This window comes from Scylla paramamosain, chromosome 3, assembly GCF_035594125.1.
Source record: "Scylla paramamosain isolate STU-SP2022 chromosome 3, ASM3559412v1, whole genome shotgun sequence".
Classification (NCBI taxonomy): Eukaryota; Metazoa; Arthropoda; class Malacostraca; order Decapoda; family Portunidae; genus Scylla; species Scylla paramamosain.
The window spans coordinates 15764434-15787027 of record NC_087153.1 but is presented as its reverse complement, the minus strand read 5'-3'; the positions used below and the strand labels follow the sequence as shown (position 1 = coordinate 15787027).

The 22594-nt window shown below is 35.5% G+C and overlaps 1 protein-coding gene across 5 annotated transcripts; it reads right to left on the bottom strand.

The window, feature by feature from the left end:
- Positions 1-181: 181 nt before the first annotated feature.
- LOC135091304 (transmembrane protein 62-like) lies at positions 182-22312 on the bottom strand. 5 transcript variants are annotated; one of them, XM_063988831.1, is made up of 16 exons: positions 22169-22312; positions 19730-19926; positions 19244-19355; positions 18223-18360; positions 16867-17046; positions 14655-14916; positions 13668-13823; positions 12384-12552; positions 11016-11138; positions 10348-10429; positions 9972-10100; positions 9064-9182; positions 8546-8601; positions 8071-8158; positions 7208-7341; positions 182-6337 (listed from the first exon to the last, which is right to left on the bottom strand). In XM_063988831.1, exons 2-16 carry the CDS (start codon positions 19922-19924, stop codon positions 6247-6249), a joined length of 2034 nt encoding a protein of 677 aa, XP_063844901.1. In that variant the 5' UTR covers positions 19925-19926; positions 22169-22312; the 3' UTR covers positions 182-6246. The 5 variants fall into 5 exon arrangements, with proteins under 5 accessions (XP_063844901.1, XP_063844910.1, XP_063844883.1 ...); XM_063988840.1 differs by having other exon boundaries at positions 22040-22182; XM_063988813.1 differs by lacking the exon at positions 22169-22312 and adding an exon at positions 20103-20574.
- Between the last annotated feature and the right edge of the window lie 282 nt (positions 22313-22594).

The following is a 22594-nucleotide window of genomic DNA, read 5'->3' as shown; positions in this document are numbered from 1 at the left end:
GAGTACTTACTCTTTTCATTTAGTTTAGCCAGATCTCTTACAATATATATATATATATATATATATATATATATATATATATATATATATATATATATATATATATATATATATATATATATATAATAGGTTTTCAACAAAAAATATTGTGCACATTTACAAAAGATGGAAAGAAAATATATTTAAGAGATAATCAACATTTTATTTATAATCCACTCCTTGATTCATACATTATTAGTTTTGTCTTTTCATATCACTTGGAGCACAATATATACTAATATGTAGGCTACAACACTAAGCACTACATTATCACAGGAATGAACAGCATGCTTGGAGTATAGGCAGGTCTTATTTTGATTACAAGGTGGCTTTCTTTATTATTTTTGTTCTTACCTAATGGTACTTGTTTTAGTTACCAGAAATGCCAAGTATACCTACACTGCAGTACAGTAGAGTCTCGAGTAGCTTCAGAATGTACGTGTGTGTGTGCTATTTGATACATCTATATTATGTCTTGTGCTTTCACAGCAATGAAGATGAATTTTTATTATAGAGAAAACTCCATCTCTCTTGAAATGGTCAGTAACCTCTGATGATCACTATAAAAAAAAAAAGGTGATTTACAAAATTCCTATCAGCAAGAATATAAATAGATAAATAAATAAATATATAAAGAAAGAAAGATAAGAAAGAAATTAAAACACTAAATTTACACTAATTCCACAGTTAATACATAAATAAATTAATAAGTAAACAAAAATAAAATCATTAGAGCCAGCATGGGAATAGTTCCCAGCCCATGTTTTTCTTGCCCAAATACTATGCATTTTCTTAGAGATTTGACTTTTAGAAGCTCCCATGTGCTATGCCCAGCTTTGGAACATGATGAATACACAAGAAACATTGATGTGAAAGTGGAATATACTGGCCATGAGAGGCTATTATTGGGCAATGAACCTGTGTCAGGATATTTAAAGTAACTGTACAGTTCCAGAATGATAAGGATTACCAACACCTCACTGAATTCTAGCTTGCCTTGACTGTCTGGTCACTATACTTGGATCTCAAAAAACATGTCTTTGATTAATACCCACTGTATTGAAATCCAAGGGAAAACTTTAAACATTGGGGTGTATGTGGCGTACCTCATTACCAATGCACTAATCATTATAATTTTACCATGAAAATAACAAGTATAGACCAGGTTTACCAAATCAAATAAACCTGAGTTTCATTCTTATTAGTTGTGAACTAACACCAGCAAAATGCTTTAGGCAAGTTTTCTTCTTTGTTGTATGTGGCACTTCTGCAGTTATAAAGGAGTCTGTAAGTCTGGTACTCAGGCAACATTAGATGAGAGGTAGATTTGGTTGCTAATTCCGAGGCCAATCACAAACCTTTTTCTTGGGAAATGCTTGAGGATTTTTCAATGATTTTAAGAGAGAGAGAGAGAGAGAGAGAGAGAGAGAGAGAGAGAGAGAGAGAGAGAGAGAGAGAGAGAGAGAGAGAGAGAGAGAGAGAGAGAGAGAGAGAGAGAGAGAGTTTAATTAGCCAATAAACATCTATCTACATCTGATGCCTGTTCCTAAGAACTCCCCATGGGGATGTGTGGAACTTAAGTCTCCATTCATGCCTGTGTTTGCATTCTCAAATCCCCCATTCTCCTCTCACCCTTTTCTATCATATATTGTAGCACTATGTCTTCCCATTTAATTGGATATTATCCTTTAGCACCTGCTACATCTATCACTGGTGTATACACTCGGTTATCAATTTTCTGCTATTCTTTCTACATGACTGAACCACTTAAGCATGCTGTGTCTGACCCTCTCAATCACACAAAAATTAATTCCTTCATCTTCATTTTGCATAATGAAACTGTTGTGGGGGGCACAGTGATCATCAGCAGTTAGTTCTCCAGTTTTTAACCTGCCAATCAAACCTGTTCCTATTAAACACTGCACTTGACAGTCCACCAACCAGTGCTTTCTTGATTTCTAGATGTGGGAGAAAGGTGCTAGATGCAAGAGAAAGGCATGTATGTATCTATTATCGTTATAGATATCATAGTGTTTTTAATCTTAATTATACATGCCTAAACATACAGAAGACACAGAATCTAAAGCTACTGGGTAGTAGCTGCTAAGGCCTAACACATCAATGCCATCATAATGTAGGGTAAGCTATTTGATTTTTGCTCAAGTCATTCAGTTTCTCATTGAGATTCTTCCAATTTGGTTTGTGGCTTGCAATATTTGACATCTACTCACACAACTTCCTGTTATGAAATATTCTATTTGCAAATCACACTATTCGAGACCCTACTGTGTTATGACTAGAGTTCTCAAGAATGCTTCTGTAATAACAAAGATGATCAGTACAATGTATCAAATGCAAAAAGAAAAAAGAAAAAAAAAAAAAAAAAAAAAAAAATTGGCACATATTATTAAGTAGAAAGTTTCATTAAAGAGCAGGGAAATGTACTGCATAGTTATGGCTTATGAATTAATCTTTGTGCTTTGCATTACATTTCACTCCATTGAAAAATAAATAATCATACAATAAAATTACAATGCCCCCAATTTCTAACATGCATATCAAGAAAATTACATCATGACTGTCTATGTACTTACATATGACCAACTACATCCATTTTTTTTTTTTTTTATAATGCTACACTCAACATTATCATACATGACTCAAATTAACATTACCATTTGCCCATTAAGAGCCTTACAGTCCTTCAGCAATTTTTCATTCTATCATTCTCAACAATCAGCACTTTGTAATGTCAGTAAAGTACTGAGATGAAAGAACATAAAATTACACACACACACACACACACACACACATATATATATATATATATATATATATATATATATATATATATATATATATATATATATATATATATATATATATATATATATATATATATATATATATATATATATATATATATGCACACACACATCAGGTGTCCTGGGAGGAAAGCCACATATTCTCAGATATGAAAAACCAAGTCACTTTAAGTTGGAAATATTCTATGGTCAAATGCTTCTTACACTATGGTTTAGAAGTTAGAGGACATTTTAATATGAACAAGCTCAAATTGGCAAGGGAGAGTGGGGAAAGGGGAAGAGAGGGCAGCAATGGTGAGTGTTGGCATCATGAGAATGTTTTAAAAAAATATTAAAACAAAGATATAACTGAATTCAAGAATGCAGTGTATTGTTGTAACAAATAATAGCTAAAACATAATGAATGCCATATGGCAATAACAACCAGCTGGATGTTGCAGGACGGCCCATGTGCAGCCACTTCCCACTGATAGTGTTCATGTTAAAATGTCATGTAACTTCTAAACCATGGCGTTAAAAGTATTTGACTACAGAATACTCCTGAATGACTTGATCTTTCATTTCTGGGAATATGTGATTTTCCTCTTGGGACACTATATATATATATATATATATATATATATATATATATATATATATATATATATATATATATATATATATATATATATATATAAACAAAAAAGCATAAAAAGCTGCCTTATAGAATGTTTTCTGCTTCAATCAATTCCAAACCTTTAGAGAGAGAGAGAGAGAGAGAGAGAGAGAGAGAGAGAGAGAGAGAGAGAGAGAGAGAGAGAGAGAGAGAGAGAGAGAGAGAGAGAGAGAGAGAGAGAGAGAGAGAGAGAGAGAGAGAGAGACCAGATGTTCTAATAATTTAAACACAAATAAATCTACAACTATATTAATAATAAATAAATAGGTAAATAAATTGTGCTATGATTGAGAATGTGAGATATTTGTCAAACACTTTAACATGTGATAAAAAGGCCATGCTCAAGCACTATAACTTTTCTGTGAGGACAATATTGATACAGAAAGTTTATGAAATGATATTCCAAGTTAATCGATCATAGTTAAATCACGGGGTATAAGGATTGAAAAGGTGAAATGGCCATTATAGATGTGCCTTATTTTCCCTTCAGAATGATGAAAGCTGAGGAAGTTAAGTTAGTGTCATATGTTCCTCCACAAAGTTCACACATACAAAGGTGAATAATACAGGGATGATTTTCCACTAATCTACAATGAGTCAAACCATCTAACAAGGTATGAATCTAATGCATAAAGATATACTGTAAATTCTGCTTCCAAAAAATGGCATCTTATTTACATATATAATTATCTCACAAATGAGATTCCCCTGAAAATTATGCCTCAGTCACCACTTACTGCTGGCATAAACTACCTACTATCCCTGCATATTACAGATACATTATCTGTAACTGTAAGAGAATGCATACATTTCTGAAAGACAGTTTTATAATAAACTTGAACATGTTTTGGAGGTTAGTTAATAACTTCTATTCTTACATCAAAGCCATAAATTTTGCAAAGTGAGAAACTGATATACAATATAGGGAATCTAGATTTTAACTGACTTGCTCTATTAAAAAATGTTACTTTTAAGAGACTTAACTCTGTGAATGAGTGGGGCATGCAGGCTGTTATTTTATTTATTTTATTTTTTTCACATGCACCCCGCAAATAGATCATAGGCTGTAGTGAATCTAGTTTTTTGTTAACCTGGTTCATTATTAACTACCATTTTTAGGGTAGAATAAACTTCAGGAAAGAATGGTACATGCAGGCTCAATGCCTATTTTGTCACAGGTCCCCAATAAGCAGATAACAGACTACAGTGACTATAAAGTTACACTACGTTACCTAATGAGGTTTCACTGGCACCTATCAGAAGAAAGCAAAATGTGACCCTACACCAGCCACACTCCATTAAAAGTTTATCAACTACATCCACAATCAAACACAGCCAAGTCAATAGGTGACTTGCTGGATATTTAAAAAAAAATAAATAAATATTTTACCTACAGATGGTTGAGAATTTCTCAGAATAGGAAAATGTCCAGCACATCATTGCACCAAACTCACTGACTCACACTTTAGATGACAATAATCCATTAAAATGTGTATATTTACCTTGTGATGTTTCTCGTCGTCCCAATCTGTTGTAGCTTTATATATTAGCTACTCTTATGACTAGCTAATGCGGGATGAGTCAAAAGTTATTCTAATCCTAATACACAATATTATCATTCAAGCTCACTGGAAGATCAATAAAGGAATACATAAAAGGAACTGTCAATGTATAAACATTCCTACTGTTGTGTAATGAGCATATGTATGACATGAATGAGGAATGGTTTACATTCCTAATGGAGAGAATCTTTCTATAGATCATGCTTTGAGCAGAATAGCCAACCTCAAACAACTGAAATACACATGACTCTCTACAACTAAGATTTATGCAGAACACTATGTAAAGACACTGCTGGATGAGAATTTCTTATTTCAGAAAATAAATATATACAAACAGAATAAATAATTATACAAGTGTAAAAAGTACAAAGAAATATAAAATGCAACTATGCAACACTGAATGCACTAATAACTGGATCACAAAATTTCTTAAAGTCTATATTTCAGGCCAATATCCTCCTATGAAAAAGGGATGGTCATGACCAAGTGCCACATGCACACACTCACTTATGATGACACTCCAGACATTCCCTCACATCCTACCCTTAAGGCCTCTTGGTGGAAAGAGACGTTTTTACTAAACATATGGTAAGATGATAAGCCATGCAGTGTACCCAAGTCTTTCTGCATCATAGACTGTACAACATTGTAACAGACCCATCCACTTATTGTGTGGTTGGTTACCAATTCATGGGCCTCAGTCTAAATCTGGGCTGAGGCAGATGGTACACATCTCATCCAGCTGTTCATCCTTTCTTTGGCCCTGTGTCCCAGGTTAAGGGACACAATCCAACACAGGTCATTGATATGGCAATGAGCACTGAGGCCACATGCAGCTACAGCATATGGTCCACCTTTACCATTCACATTTTTTCATATCTAACTTGATCAGCCAAGTGGAGCAGATCTGGCAAACTTCCCATAGAGACCCTCAAAGCCACATCACAACTTGTACATTTACAACTACTCTCCATTCATCCTTATCGTTTACTTCACAGACATCCTTTATAGATCTAGTGTTCTCTTAAACTGTCCATGTAAGATGCTTTATTGGAGTAAGTATATAACTTCTTATGATGAAAGCTCTTGTAATGTAAATAAATACTACATAATAATTAACCTGTGATGGAGTATGTTTACCTTATTGAAAGGAATACTGATGACATCACAGTGAGCTCTGGGACATGTGTGCTTGACTCTCACTCTTTTCCTCCTCCCAGGCTAGGGGCTGGGGAACCCAAACCTGAGCAGCCTCCCTGCAGAGTGAATTAATGCATTCATTTTAGGTAGAATTATATAAAAGACCTGGATCATTAAAAAAATAAACAGAAAAGTAAGACCATAATTTAAAAACAAATTAGATGTGTTGTAATCACAACTACAAAAAATAAATTCTTATTTAAAGGGGGCAATACGTTTGGAATGATCTTCCACAATATAAAAATGCATACAAAACTGTTTAACCCTGAGTAAAAGCTGCAACTTTGCTGCCATAGTGTTTCAAACAAGTAATGATTTATTTATTAATTAGATTATGTACATAAATTAACTGAAATGAATATTTTTACTTAGCTCACTAATAAACAATCCTAAATTTCTTGCAAAACTTATTTTTTTATATAATTATCAAATGTTCCATTGTATAAATGTATTAAAACTTTTTTCATTATCTACTGGGAAAAAAAAAGACTCTACAGAATGGACTGATTTATTCACTTGCTAACTCTTACTCCAAACATTAGAACTAAAGATCATTAACACAGGCACCTTTCATATTCAATAAATTATCAACTTACTCAAAAGAATCTTTCTTATTCAATAAATTATCCACTTACTCAAAGTCCTAAACTATGCAAATGCTTGTCTTTGCCTCCTTCAGCTGCATGCTAATGAGTATGATTAGCTATATGGAGACATACAATCTGTCTTTGCTTTCATCAACTATGTAGTTAGTAAAGCTCAATTAATTTTAACAACAGTTGTACAACTCATGAAGTATTTTTCTAATGATCCTCCATGATTGTAAAGGCACTCATAACCAGAGACATCAATTTAGTCTCTTAGGAGATATGTTTATGTTATAGTTCATATTTCATACCATATAATGAAACTTCAAATTGTCTCACCTTAAAACATCTTTATGAACAGTTGCAGCCTGGTACCATAATATCAATCCCAAAACTGCAGACCAGGTACGAAGTGGGCCCAAAAAGAGAGCCATAGTTCCATATGCTAGCCAGAAGAAAAAAGCAGTGATCATCTGAAGAAAGAAAAAATTTACATGCAACTGGAAACTCACATTACCTTTTAGATCAGTTTAACATTATTTTAAGTCTTTTTATTTTTCATGTTTCAAAACAGCATTCTAAATTTCCACAAGATCCAGAGAGTAGGAAAACGAAATTAGTAAAATTTATCATGAAGAAATGTCATGTACACCAAGTCAATACTTATTAAGTTAGGAAGAAATAAAGAATCAATAAAGAAAACATACCATTGAATGTGCAGCTGATAATGCTATCAAGTAAGTTAGTCGGGTAGCACTGCTGCTATACACCTACCTCTTTGCGGTACTATTTATTTAAAAGTAACTTATTATACTGTTTAACCAGAAATAAATTGTGAGGAGGTAGTATATATGGGTGGCTGAGTGGAGACAGCATTCCCTGCTACATATTTAATGGCAAAGTTGTTTGTGCATTCACTGAACATTTTCTTTATTGATTATTTCATATGATAGGGCTGAATCTTATGGTAATTTTCACCTTTAAATATTTGTGATTATTAGTATCTTTTAGCATTTATGAAATATAACAAAGCACAATAATTGTAACATTACCGTAACGACAAAATAAAAAAAATGTAAAAAAATTAAGTTATAAATATATGCCAACAGCCAATAAACACTAGGTTTACAAACTCACTTCAGTTCACAAGGCTTGCTCAGTTCAATTCCTGTGAACAGACTACAGTGATATGAGCCACTCACCTGCAGTGTGACAATGAGAAGTGGGCACACATGACGGCATAAGTAACGAGGAAAGCTGCATAGTGGGTCAACATACAATGACCAAAATCTGAAATTGAAGAAGTTCTCAGTTATAGCTAATATATAATATCACAATACCTAGTAATTCAGTCTTATGAAAGCAAATTCATTGGACCATGGAAACTGATTTTAAAAATTACACTGATGATGGCTAAACACCCTCTTATAATAATCAATACCATTACTGGAAAAAATGCCCTCATTTCTGATCAGTATTTCAAGACAGGATAATGTATGACAAATATCAGATAGCAAAGGAGCCAAGGAAACAAAGATAGACAAAGGTTTTTCATTATCATGTTCTTTAGATAATTTTAGCAATGATTATTAGGCAGGCTGTGAGTCCCATTATACACCATATGGGCATACAAATTTTCCCCATCTAATAGTTACTTAATTAATATTTGAAAGTTACCTAAATTCAACACAGTGTGCAACTGCAAGGATGAGAGGAAACTGGAAGGTCAGCATCTGAGGAGAAAATTTTAAAACAATGCTGTACCATTTTTCAGTGTTCCAAAACAATAAAAGACTAAATCTACTGCCTGAACTTGTCCACAAGTAACAGCAACAGCTCATCTTAGAAAGACCCATAACAAATAATCAAAATCAATAATAGCTGGAAATGTGAGGAAATAGGAGGAAATGTGCTGATTTAGGAAGTAAAAGAAATCAAGAAGCATTAATGTGTAGGTCAGACAGTATGGAAGCTAAATATCATTGAGTCATAAATTATAGTTCTTTGCATTCCAATGAGAAAATACTTTGGGTCACGGATTTAAACTAATATAAATAAAATAATTGATATTTATATATGCTCTTATATATTATCGCACATAAGTCCTTCTTGCACCTACTGCTCTCTTCACATATTTATCTACACTAATTACATTTTTTCGTTAGTCTTACATTTCTTAAGTTAAATAATCTTACCTGGAAAAATCCATAAGCATATGTCAATGAACCTGGCAAGTAGCTTCTATTAACAAATATGCCCCAGGCAAACACTACTCCAATATGATCTTCAATGACTTCTCCAACAAACCATGGCCCTGAAATAAAGAGTCCTTATTAACATAAGTCCACTTCATATCAATAAGCATGTTCATGAAATATATTTTATCCACACATAACTAATATCAATGCCAAAAATACAACTATGTATTGTGGGAGTCAAGTGATGTTAACAGTGTGATGTAGAGTGAAACTTTTCCCTATACTCAGAAAAAAGTTCTCCCCAGTTGTCCATGGCAAAGTAATCCAAATTCTGTAGCAAAGTTCTATTGGAGTAGGATCACATTTTCATCTATGTGTAATTTTTTGCCAAAACTGAGTGTTACATTGTGACATGCAATTTTGTTAATGCAGTGATGGTGTGTATGCCACAGCCAGCAGGGAAGTAAATCATTCTTATGTACACTCCATGCAAGGCTGACTATGACAAGTGTTGTGTGATGGTTGAAAAGATGTGCTACATTGTCAACTATCACACATTTCAGTTGATGAAGCCTGGCATCCAAAAAAGTTACTTACAAGCTTCTGCATGTCATAAACTGTCAGTTGATAAGCACTTCCTGGATTCATAATCAGAGCTGGACAATATCTAAATACAGCTGTATTTAAAATATGTATTTATAAATACATTAATTTTAATGTACTTTAATTTTTCCACTAAATCAGTCACAACCCTGATATACTTATTTGTCAATGACCTAAGGAAAACATCAGACAGACATGAGATTCTAATATGACATATGTTACACAAGCAAAAAATTATGGATACAATAATAAATGTGCATATACATGCATGCATACACATCCATACAGTTAAAGTCCCTTACCAACAGGCACATAAACAGCGCTCACAACTAGAGGCCAAAAGAGCCGGTCCACTGACACCAGGACCCATAGTTTGCGTAGCCATAGGTCGCAGAATTTCCATCTCAATCTTGGTCGAATCATTCGCTTTTCTGAAACAAAGGAAAGAGATGAGGTTCTGATTTACAACAATTAGGTGGTCATGCTCGTTTCCAAATTACTGGTGCCTTACAACTTCCACTTTATTCACTTTTACCGTTTTACTCTCTAGTGTGGATTGACAATATATTTACAATAACTGGATAAGTATGTCTGGCAAGATGTGAAACCTACATTCAATCACACTGAGTAGTCATCTACAGTAATGAGTCAGTAGAAATGGGCAAGTGTCTGCCTTACCAAGGGCCAGACGGTGAACATAGCGCAGGATGCACAGAGGCAGCACACACACACATACCATAATGCCAAACAGGAACTGGAACTGGAGAAATAAAACACAGTCAACAGTCTAATGTATACATTAGATAAGTAGTAAAAAATCTACTTGTTAGTTGTCAAAAGTGCCAATTTATTAAAATCTATTTACATATTTAAATTGATGTAGTCTGAATGAATATATAATGGATGCATTGACTGACTGATAAGTCTTACTTCAAACTTATACTATCACTTATCACAGAAAGGACTAAATAAGTCAAACTGCTATGAATATAAGTGGTGAATTATGATTACCAAAAATTCCACTGCCTCCTAGGTGCTAGAAGAAATGTGAACAAATCAAGTGATGGAGGAGAATTAGAGTAAACAGCAGCAGTGATAAGGAGTCCTGTCTATATAGTATGCATGAGAGGTATTCCCCTTATGTAATGCAATGTACTGTATGAGGTGACTGGATCCACAAGAGATTTAAGACATTTTTTATATAATTAGTAACCTATGTGCAACAAAGATGTACAAAATGCATTGCAAGTGAACAATGGTGGTAATGTAAGATTAACAGTACTGATACTGATTGTCATTATATTATAAAGTTAGTAATGGTATTAATAATGCAGATGCAGACTCACAAACATAGAAACGTTGGACATGAGAAGAGCTCTTGGCCAGAACCTAAAAGAAGGCTGTGAGCCATCAAGGGAGAAAGGCTGCTCTATTGTTTGCTCCCTGCCGCTGGAGTCTTTTGCATATACCTAAAAAAAAAAAAAAAAAAAAAGTGGAGAAAAGAGGCTCTAGATCAGTGGTTCTCAACCTTTTCTAAGCTCGTGCACCCTTCCAGGAGCCACTGAGAAATTCATGTACCATAGCATCTAGGACAATATAAAAAAGTAAAAAAAAATTGATAAATGAAAGAATGTCAAATTTTCTCTAGGCTGAAAATATATAACAATATTAGGTCTCTATTTTAAACTCATAAAATAGTTATTTCATCTTAAATAATTGTTATATGGGTGCTAAATGTATAATAAAACAAAATGCCTCATCTCAAACCTGTGAGGTCCAAGTTGTGTATGAGTGTAATATATTGGTACAAATTTGTATTGGTCTACTCTCATTTTATATTAATTTCTTACATGGCACAATTTTTTTTCTAAGACATCTTTTCACACTGTAGTACACTCTTATACACAGTGGCCATGTCATGCAACCTTCTATTACCCTTTGAAAAATTAATATGTACCATGCGCTCAGGTTGATTATCACTGCTCTAAATAATCAAGTATTGTGTTTCAAGCTGTGGCATCAAGAACATCTATCTATTACACAGAGCTGATATCCCCAGCAAGGAGGGATAGCTGAGACATCCCACATGTATGTAACCACTCTCTCAATTACATCCGTACATATATAAGGGTCCAATATTAATTCTTTTACACCTATTATCCACTTCTGTGCTAGGGAAAAACACACACACACACACACACACAAAACTGTTCCTTTCAAAGAAAAGACCTGTGAGGCTTGGGGGAGTGGGAGGCAGGGGATGGCATACACCACTAACTGACTAGCTGTTAAATATGGCCTTGGACAGGCCAGCTGCTTATTGGCTAAGCTCTTGCCTTTGCTTCAGAACAGCATGGAAGTATTAAAGTTAGAGAGGAAGGCACAATCAGTTTTTTCATGTATTCTTTTATAAATATAGCCTTTAAAGATCTTTTTGATTCCAATTTGAGGCAGTTTCTTTATGCACAGGAGCTTGATACTCCAATTCCAAAAGATAACACAGTTTTGACTTTTGGGTCACTTACCTCACTTCTGTAAACATGTAAATTTTTCACAATCCTCTGAAACTGTTTACAAATCTTGTTCATCCACTGTCTGCAAGAATCTCATTAACACTAACTGAAATCTAGTTTTAATGTTCTGGATATCCAAAATTACAGCAATAAATGCATCTAACTTATAATTGATGATCATATTCAAAAAGAGCCCAGTACCGTAAGTGTGTGAAGCTCTGCCAAGTATTTCTGTGGGTTCCAAGATGCAACGAAAAGAGGCCCCTCTTTTACTTGTGTCAAGGTAAGCCATGGCCCTTTTCCAATCCTCACTCTGGCCTCCACAATAGATGATAGAGACCAAACCAACACCCTGCAAAGAAAAGCACAGCTGGCCATACTAAGTTTTCATCTTCTCTTTTCTCTCATAGGATAGCCATGAACAAACTTTATCCATTCTACCTTGTATCCTTTCATTTCCCAAATATCTATCTATCTTTTAACTATCCTCACTCACATATTTCTCCATTCCATTCAGTCACCTCCATTTCACTCTCCACACTCTTTTTCAATCTTTCATCATCCATCATCTCCTTATGACTTAACCATCTCAAATACTCCTCATACTCCAGACGCATTCCTATTGGCATCAAACTGCTCAAATGAATCCACATCTCTCAAGCAAATGATTTTTATATTCTTAATTTCTAGTGTCCATCAAGCCATCAAGAACTGTTCACTTCTCACTACTATATATTAAAGTTAGGATCACAATGCTGCAGTATAGGGACTTCTTTCCTTGCTTTCTTGGTGACTCATGTTACTGCCTTAGATCTTCCTACACTTTTTCCTTATTGGGGTCTCTCTATCTCTTTTGCTTCATCATCCATTCCACCAACCTTGCTTGTTACACTTCCTAAATACTTGAATGTTCTAACAATGCATTCTCAGGACCATCTAAACTATATGATATACATTCATTATCACTTATACTTTCATATAAGAACCTACACAGAGTACACTTACACAGTCTATCAGCACCATAATGCTCCTTATGAAATATGCACAGTAAACTTACTGAACCCAAAAAAGAGACAATCTTCAGGTCTATCTTCAGGTCTTTAGACATTTTAGCAAACATCCTCCAAACCTCCAACTTTCTCTTTTTTGCTTCCTCACAACCTTATTCTCTCTTCTAGCCTACTGACTGTAAACTCTGGAGCTTCTCCTCATGATTCTATTTCCCCATCTACCTAGGACTTGAATATTATAAAAATAACAGTTTCATGAAACCTCAAAAAACTGACCATCCACTTCAGGATTTTATACACAAATTTCCAGGGAGTGGTAATTAAGAAAAGCTTTCCTTGCTGTTTGTAGCCCTTAGTCAATTTCACCTTCATGTAAAAGATGTGTAAAAATTATACATTTATCTATATTCAGTGAAACCCAATTAAAAACATAAAAATAAAGGCTGGGTGCAAAGCCCTCCATATGTGAACAGACCTGATGTGTGTGGACTCCTGGATAAGGTGCAGTGGCTCATGGTGCTTCATAGCAAACAGCGCATGCTTAGGGTTTGTTACGAGGATAACAGGCCATGAGGCGTGCTTCACATCAGTAAAAGAAAACAGGCCATGGTCTATTGCAGCTACGCGAAAACTGTAAAGAAAAACAGGATTATGCATTTTCAAAATTATCTTGTGGTCAGCACTGAAATTCTCAAAAATCTATCTCCAGGATGTGATAGTGCATTTAAGTTGTGATTAGTGCTTTTTAGGTAACAAGGTGATAAATAAACAAATTTCCTCCCTTTTTCCATTCATTCTTCAAAAGTTTTCATATCTACATTTGTAAACAAGGATTCTGACTGTTTTTGTCCAATCTCCTGCTACCTCCCCATCTCCCCAAGCAAACCTGAAGGCAAGATGCACTCAATCAACAGGATTTCACCATATTACTTGTAATATCCCATGTGCCACATGCATTTTAAAATTTGAATTACTCCTACAACTTTCTTTTAAAACCATTCTGCTCATATTCCCATCCTCTATCACTAATGGATGTCACTAATGCTTCTTGGTTCTTCCCTTTTATCAATTACTCAACATATTTAGTCCATCTCTTTTAGTTATTCCTTTTCCCTCAAAATTCTCCTCTCTTCACCTTTTACTTCATGTCATTAAAAATTCAATCTTGTTTCTTTTCCTTCTCTTATTTTTAGTGCATAATTTTTGGTTACTTTTATATAAATTCCACTCAATTTTCATCCATAATCTTCATTCATCTTCCTTAAACTATCTTTACTCACTTATTTAACAATCCTTTTACACTCAAAATATTTACTATTCAATCTTTCTTCAACACCTGGGATATTCCTCTAGCCTTTTCTTCCTAACTGTTTCACTTACTTCATCATACATTTTCTTTCCTTTCCTTATTTTTATCATCTCTAGGCTAAAATAACAATGAAAAAATAAGATAAAAACTTACAGTCGGCTGTCTTTCCAGTCCCCAAGCTCCAGCTCAAGAGAGCCTGTGTGTTGTCGGGTGTACATATTAGGAACAAGACCTGCCAGAGTGTGCAGGTGTCCACAGAGATAAGCTAAACCTCGACCCATAACCCGCCGAATGCCTGGCTCAGGGGAGAGGATGCATGAAGTAGGATAATGACCAAACCAGATGGTGTAGTTGCTCTTACGGCTGGCCCTCTCAAACTCCTCCAGTAGACGCATCTCGGAGGATGTTACCATTCCTTAAAGAATATGAAAAATGTCAAATTACAGCATTTTTCTGTGTATATACAGTAGACCTCCGAACACACACAAAAAAACCATGCTTTCAATGATGTTGGTTACTAGAAATACCTCCTCTTTTATGTGGAAAATGACAGTGATTGTGAGTGTTCTACACATTACAGATGGGGATGAAATGCCTTGTTTTATTTTCCTTTATCTTTAGTGGGAGAAATTAATTCTGAATACATACAAATTTTCAGGATATAAATTGCCTACATGAATTAATTAAATCAGTGTTCAGAGGCTCTACTGTACTATAAAATCATCTTATTCAATCTAATACCTCAATGCATTTACCAATTTAAACTGAGCCTATTTTTTTTCCCCCTGGCTTATGCTGGTCAGGTGCCAAGTAATCCTGATTATTTTTTTTTCTCTCTCTAGCATGTCTGACACTGACTAAATCCCAGCAGTCATGGTAATTTACTTGAAGGGTGTATGAGTGAAGCAATAAGTGGTCTTGAAAGAAAAGGCTTTTTTTTTTTTTTTTTTTTGCAACTTGATACCACACTGAAGAGAATGCTGCCACTATCACATAACATGCATAGAAATTAGTGATGGTGACAGGTTCTGGCTGAGTTAAGTTAATGAAGATCTTGAATGCATTCACAACAACTACACAAGATCCATACATAGTTAGTTTGATGATAGCAAATAATCCTGATCATTACTTTTTTCTCTATGGCATATCTGACACTGCTGAAGATGATTCAGGTTATAGCATAGCAGCATGCATCCATAAGTAACAAAATAAGCTTCGCTTTTTTTTTTTCAGAGAATTATAGTATGACACCTGAAGTAAGGAGGCAAAAGACTGTTAGGGATTTTTCTATAAAATACTTCTATCAATCCAACTAGTACCAGGGTGGCAATCCCACATAGGTATAGCCCAGACAAAGCACCATACACCCATACATGCATTATAGCCCCATCGGCTCCCAGTGGAAAGGGACAGTCTTGTGGCCCACCCATCCAAAGCATGGCCTGATAGCATTCACTGGTTTATCCCTGCCCCTTCATAATGAAAGTGTTCCCTATCCCACACTTACTCCAATCGTGAGACCACAGCAGATGCAGAGTGCTTCCTACAGGGTGCCCTGCACTCTAACTGGGTCCATATGCCAATGTACCCTACCAAGTGCACTCACACCTTCTCCTAAGGGTCGATGAGACCATGTAATTTTTATGCACTCACGACTGTCTCTTCATTCACCTCCATCATACACAATTGCTCTTGCATGCTGCACAGTCTCTCCTATCTCATTCAGTACTCTCTTCACACAGTTAATCCACTCCAGGTGTGGCTTTCCTCTTAACCTTTCCCTGTGCACATTATTTTCCACTATTTCACTGTCCTCTATTCTTTCCACATGCCCAAACCATATTAACAATGTTGATTTACCAATCCAGCAGAGAGGAGGTTGAAAAGATGGGAGGAGGATTTTAGACATGTTTGTATGAGGAAGCTGAATATTAATGAGTGTAAAAAGTAAAGTTATGAAATGCTCGAGGTAGGTGGTGAAAAGATGAATGCAAAGTTAAATGAAGAACAGCTGGATTATTTAAAGTATTTGGGATCAACAGTTAAAATGGATAGAAAAAGTCGAGACAAAGATGGAGTGCAAAGGGAAAGAAGCAGGAAAAGTACTTGGTGGACTAAGAAAGATTCTTTGAACATAGGACACTGTGTATACACTGTGTATGAGTGTAAAGAGAGGGTTATATGAGGGAATAGTGGTGCTCACTGCTGTGTAGTGCTGAAACATGGAACATGGGAGTAGTGGAGAAAAAAGTTAAATGTAATGGAAACAAAGTGTGAAGTAACACTGAGGGACAGAATAAGAAATGAAGAGATAAAATACATAATAGGATAAATATATTAAAGCAATGAGAATACAAGACCTTACCAATAAAATTGAATGGTCTTCTTGGGCCTGGGAGAAGACAGGCATCAACAGCTATGAACGTTACAGATTGGCCACCTTGCTTGAGAGTGTAACTGTAGGAGCGAGAATGATGAGGCCCCTGGACACTATAATGCTGATACAAGTTCTCCTCACTTCTTAATGAAGGCACATTGAAATTGTCTGTAAAACAATGACAGCACATTTTTTTGTTAATTATGACAATAACAAATATTCAATGGTAAAAGCAAAAGCAAAGCTATTTAGGTATTTGTTTTTCAGTGTGAATCATAACTCACCACTACATAACCTATGTATATGAAAATTCTGGCAATGAAAATATTTCATGTACTCTTATCCATTCATCTGTATTGAAAGACTCTGGTCTCTTGCTAGAACAATAAACATAAGACTAATTGCTAACTGCAGTATCTGTTAATCATAAAGGAAAGATAAACAGCTGCTGCTGAAAACATGGTCACATTCTCTACCCTAATTTGATGGAAACTTTTAGATACTGAAGGGCTTCTGTAGAAGACTAGAGAGAGAGAGAGAGAGAGAGAGAGAGAGAGAGAGAGAGAGAGAGAGAGAGAGAGAGAGAGAGAGAGAGAGAGAGAGAGAGAGAGAGAGAGAGAGAGAGAGAGAGAGAGAGAGAGAGAGAGAGAGAGATAAGTTTGGAAAAGACAAAGGAAATTACCCCTGTTTTAACTATTTTAATTACCCATAAATTTAGTTTCCAAAAATTCCACATCATATCATGATTAACAGACAAATATTTACCCATATACCTAATAATATGAAATATAATTTGTATTTTCTGTGGAGTTGGGCTATCCTGGAATCAAGGAAACACTTTCTTTGAGCTAAACTGTATTACTGCATGTATCTGTATACTGTAGACTATAAATAACCATGAAATATTAATTTGTTTCTGAGGTAAATGTAAACTCTTCAGCTGGTGCAGTGTCTTGGCCTCAGCTGTATGGTGAGCAGCATTACACCTGGCAACTATCCTCTTCCATGTCACCTTTTTGTTGCTGATGAGGGTGTAGTTACCACTCTTACAGCACTACAATGTGACAGATGACTAGATTTATGAGCATCCATTTCTACTCATCCATTCATTGATAACAAAAACAAAGTGTTGGTAGCAGTGAGTCCCCAGAGCTCTGGTAAACAATCCAATGAGGTTGGGGAGCACCTAAACAAAAACATAACAGACAGTGGAACCAGCATTTTAGTTCAGGAACTTATGAAAAGACAGTGGAACTGGCCCTAAGAACCTTTGCCACAGCCCTCATGAGTACTATCATAACTTCTGCATGATCTTCATATGCAGAATATGAAAATATTTCTTACCATGGTTTCCTCGGATATCAAGCCAAGTAGTTTTGTTAAGAACTCCACTGTTCTTCAGAACATCACTGTAAGTGGCCCATTCCTCTACATACTGCTGAGAACCCAACATGTCAGCATTTTTGGCATCGGTCAAATCACCTGAAACAAACCTTTATCTGAGAAAAAAACTGTTTTCCTGTTGCTAGAAAATTTACAATTATGAGCACAACATCCTTTTCTACAATTAATGACTATATGAAAAAGCCTTATAGCTAACAGCTTCATGACATCACAACATTTCATAATAAATTACTTGTGAATAAGCATAATTACTGTAAATTATTACTATGTAACAGTGGGTTCGAAGAAAGGAAAAAGGCTGTATGCTGCAAAAATATTCAAGCTTGCCAGTAAAAATTCCTTTACATGGATGAGAGAGGAATGTATTTATTTTGTGTGTGTGTGTGTGTGTGTGTGTGTGTGTGTGTGTGTGTGTGTGTGTGTGAATCATGAAAAAAAAGTAAAAAAAAAAAAAATAATAATAATAATAATAAATAAATAAATAATGTGTTAAACAAATTTTTTAACATGTAATAATCTATGAAACAGTGTAGCTGGTGGGCCAAGGCATCATGTAATTTAGGTTTAAAAAATAGCGCAATCTCTGCAAAAATATGTATAATTAATGCATTTTCTTATTTTATCTTGTAAGGCTGGTACTACTGGATATTTACTATAATTTGAAGTAAAGCCTGCGCTGAAAATGTGGCAGTGTTACACCACTTATAATTCAAGTTCAGAAATATTTAAGTGATTATTAATTAACAAGTTAATTTGTGAGCATTTTTTTTTGTCAGGATGCTTAACTGCTCCTTACTTATTTATATAAACAAGAACAATTGTAGAAGAAAAAGAAGAAGAAGAAGAAGAAGAAGAAACAAATACCATAATACAGTGTATGAAAAGACACTGGAACATTGATCTCAAATGTTTTCAAGCATTTCCTGATGTCAAAATTAAGCCAACACTGCCTTCCACTTGCCTGAGGCTAAGACCACTGCTGGCCTGATGCTGTTCACTGTTATAGAGGCAAACTCCATCAGCTCTGTAGATCTGGTAGAATCTTGAAAGAGACTGAGATGAAGGTCTGAGATCTGTTAAGAAACATGAACTTTTATAAGCAATTAAATTAATGTGGGGCTCTTATTGATTGAATGAATGATCCTTGATTAACTTTATTTAATTGTTAAAAATGCAGATACATATTCCTTATGTCCCAAAGGTGTTATACTTCTTTGTGATATTTTATCTTTAGCAAACATTCTTCTAAACTAGTCTTCATGTATTACTAACTTCAATTTAATTTGCAGGTACAGTGTTCAGTATTTTCCCCTGATTTTTTTTATCTCCTTCCTAAAAAAAAGGCCAGATGAAGTACATTTATTGCAAACACTAAAGAAACATTTTTCATTCAAAATCTGGTTACATAAAATGAAAAGCAAGATCCTTTTCAGATTGAGGCACTCACTTGCATAAACCACAGGATGTGATCATCTGATGAGCCAAGACCATCATATGGTCCTCTTGACTGGTTCCTATCATTCTTATAATCTTGAAGTGTTTCATCCACATCAATGCTTAGAACTCTCACAACTTGACCAACTAGAGAGGCACCTCCTAAGACCAGCAATGTCCACACGATGGCACCTGGACTTACCCGCATGACTGCAATGTTTTGTAAAATAAAATTTCATGAGATGAATCAGCATACAAATAAACAAAACACAAAAATTCCACATAGACCTCCCAGCAACAAATAAAATGGAGAACAAATTATTATCATTCAATGACTTTCATATCCACTTCTACACTGACGATAACAATCTGCATTTTTTTCATACCTTTTTCTTGGATGTCCAAACATTCAGGAATTAAACAATTTACATGGGAAAGCCACAGAACATCTGACTTCTGATCCATACATTTCTTTCTTTTTTATGCAACTGCTCCTGCTGTACTAATGCTCCTTTCTTGCATTTTCTCTTTTTTACTATTCTTTCTCCTTTCAATCCTAATGTCACTGTATTCCTGTGTCTTGGGTAAGGAGTATCATCTACCAGATGCTCAAAGGTCAGTGAGATGGAGATAATCACCAAGGTATGTGTAGCTACAGTGTGCACCTCCAACTTTACCTTTTCCTCTTTCCCAGTGATCTCCCTTTCCTATTAATATTTACTTATGATTTCACATACGCATGCTACTTTACAAATTCTTCATTAAGTATCCTTTCAACATGGCTAAACCAGCAATAGTGCATTAGGTCATTCTAGGGATCAAAAGCCTGGATATCTCCGACACTTGCTGTGTAAAATTATACTGTATATCATTACAATTGTATATCTGGATAACCTTACCAAGAGTGGCTCCTCATGGAGCAGCTAAATTAATGCACATGGTGAATACTCACTGTACAACACAGGTGTGGGGTTTTTGTTTAGGGGTCATGCATGGTTACGTTACATTGACATGACATGTCTTGTGCTACATCACAAATTCTAAGTCCATGCCGACAAGGCTCACTTGGTGGGATACAGTGTAATGCTTGTGTTAGTATGTTGGTTTTCATTATATAATGACTCATGCTCTCTTGTATTGCTTTCCTTCAGCCAGTGAGAACTGTCCTTTTAATGATGTATTAGAATGTCATCAAACATTGTTTACTTCTGGCCAATGCATCAACTATTTTCAGCCAATTACCACATGTATATGTGGTGATTGACAACCTCCTAGTTAGGTTAGGTTAGTGTCCTTAAGAGAGTTTCCAGGTGTGGCAAAGCCCTACCAGGTCAGGTTAGGTTATGTGATGTTAGATTAGCTTAGTACTCTTAAGGTTGGGGGAGGTGTTCAGGGGGGAAAGCCCCCTTTTAAGTTAGGTTAGTGTCCTTAAGGGGGGTCCAGGGGGTTGAAGCCCCCAGCTAGGTTAGGTTACATTATGTTAGGTAAAGTTATGCTAGGGTAGAGTTTCCCAGTTTTAAAAATATGGCATTTCATTCTTAGACTTCTCATGAATGTCCAAATTTGACATAATCTGGCTTCCCTAACCCTAAAATCCTGCTTTCCCCCAGGTCCCAAAGCTTGATGGGGATATAGATCAAGAAGATAGGAGATTAGGATAGCATAGAGGGGAATATGGATGGCAGAGCTCCCCCACCCCAAATTAGCAAGGTTAGTGACTTCAAAAGATAAGGACAGCGTAACTGGGTAAGGGGGACAGATATTCCGTTTGTTGACTTTTTTTCCAAAACAATGTTTTTTCTCCTTAGACTTTTTAATATCCCTAAATACGGCTTACTTCGGCCTCTTCAAGAGAGGCAATAGAGGGTTACATAAGAAGCCGCTATTGGTAAGATTTACTGTATCTCTTATCTTGAATCCTTGCTCTATGTTATCAAGTTCGCCTCGCACAAAATTCCATGTATTAACCTTTGGTTATTGAAATGACCTAAACAAAATCTAACTTAATTGAATCTAAATTTCCCTTACCGACTGAAGTCGCTATCTTATGCCACTGGTACTTTTTAAACAAAATCAAAAGCAGCGTTGTTTGCACTTTGCAACTGATGTGTATAGGAACCAGCAGCATAATCAAAATGCAGGTCTACATGATGGTAAGGATAAGACGTGTAGGGTGTGTGGTCGCCCACTAATCAAATAATATATTCAGCTGAAGTGAGCATCTACTTACACAACTGTGACCCCACGTCAGCAGTCTCAGATCCATTCTGTCATCTCACCTTACCTTGGCTCATCAAACACAGCTACGTCACGACGTAATTACCTTATATTATACAACCAACACACTCCATAATAAGTCACATGATGGTGACGAGTCTTCTCTTAACGTCGTGTTTTGCTCATTAATTATCACTTTTAATAACCAATGTCCTAAGTCAGGCCAGCATCTCACCTGCCAGCCTCCCTCCACCGTCACTCCGCCAGTCGCCGCACTGCCCACCTACTGGAAAGTGACGACCAGCTGCTGCCACTCAGTTGCCAGAATGGCCTTTTTAAGGCCAAAAACCTCAATTTTGGCTTCTTTTCAAACATTTGGCCTAAGGATATTTAGTTTAGCCTGAATTACCAAATGTGGCTTTTTGGATTTTTCTTGAATAAGTGGTTTAAGTACTCCATTTAGCAACAATAATCTTATCTGATATGGTGAGTTTATTAGCCGCCTCCTAAGACAAAACTTTTTTTTGTAAGTTGTCGAGTACGTGTAAGTTTTCCTTTATTTTGTTATCATAGTATTACATGCAATTTGTCCCATTTTCTCTTATTACTATTGAATAACAATAAGAGAAAATTTGACAAATCGACTGGGTGATGATGTCGC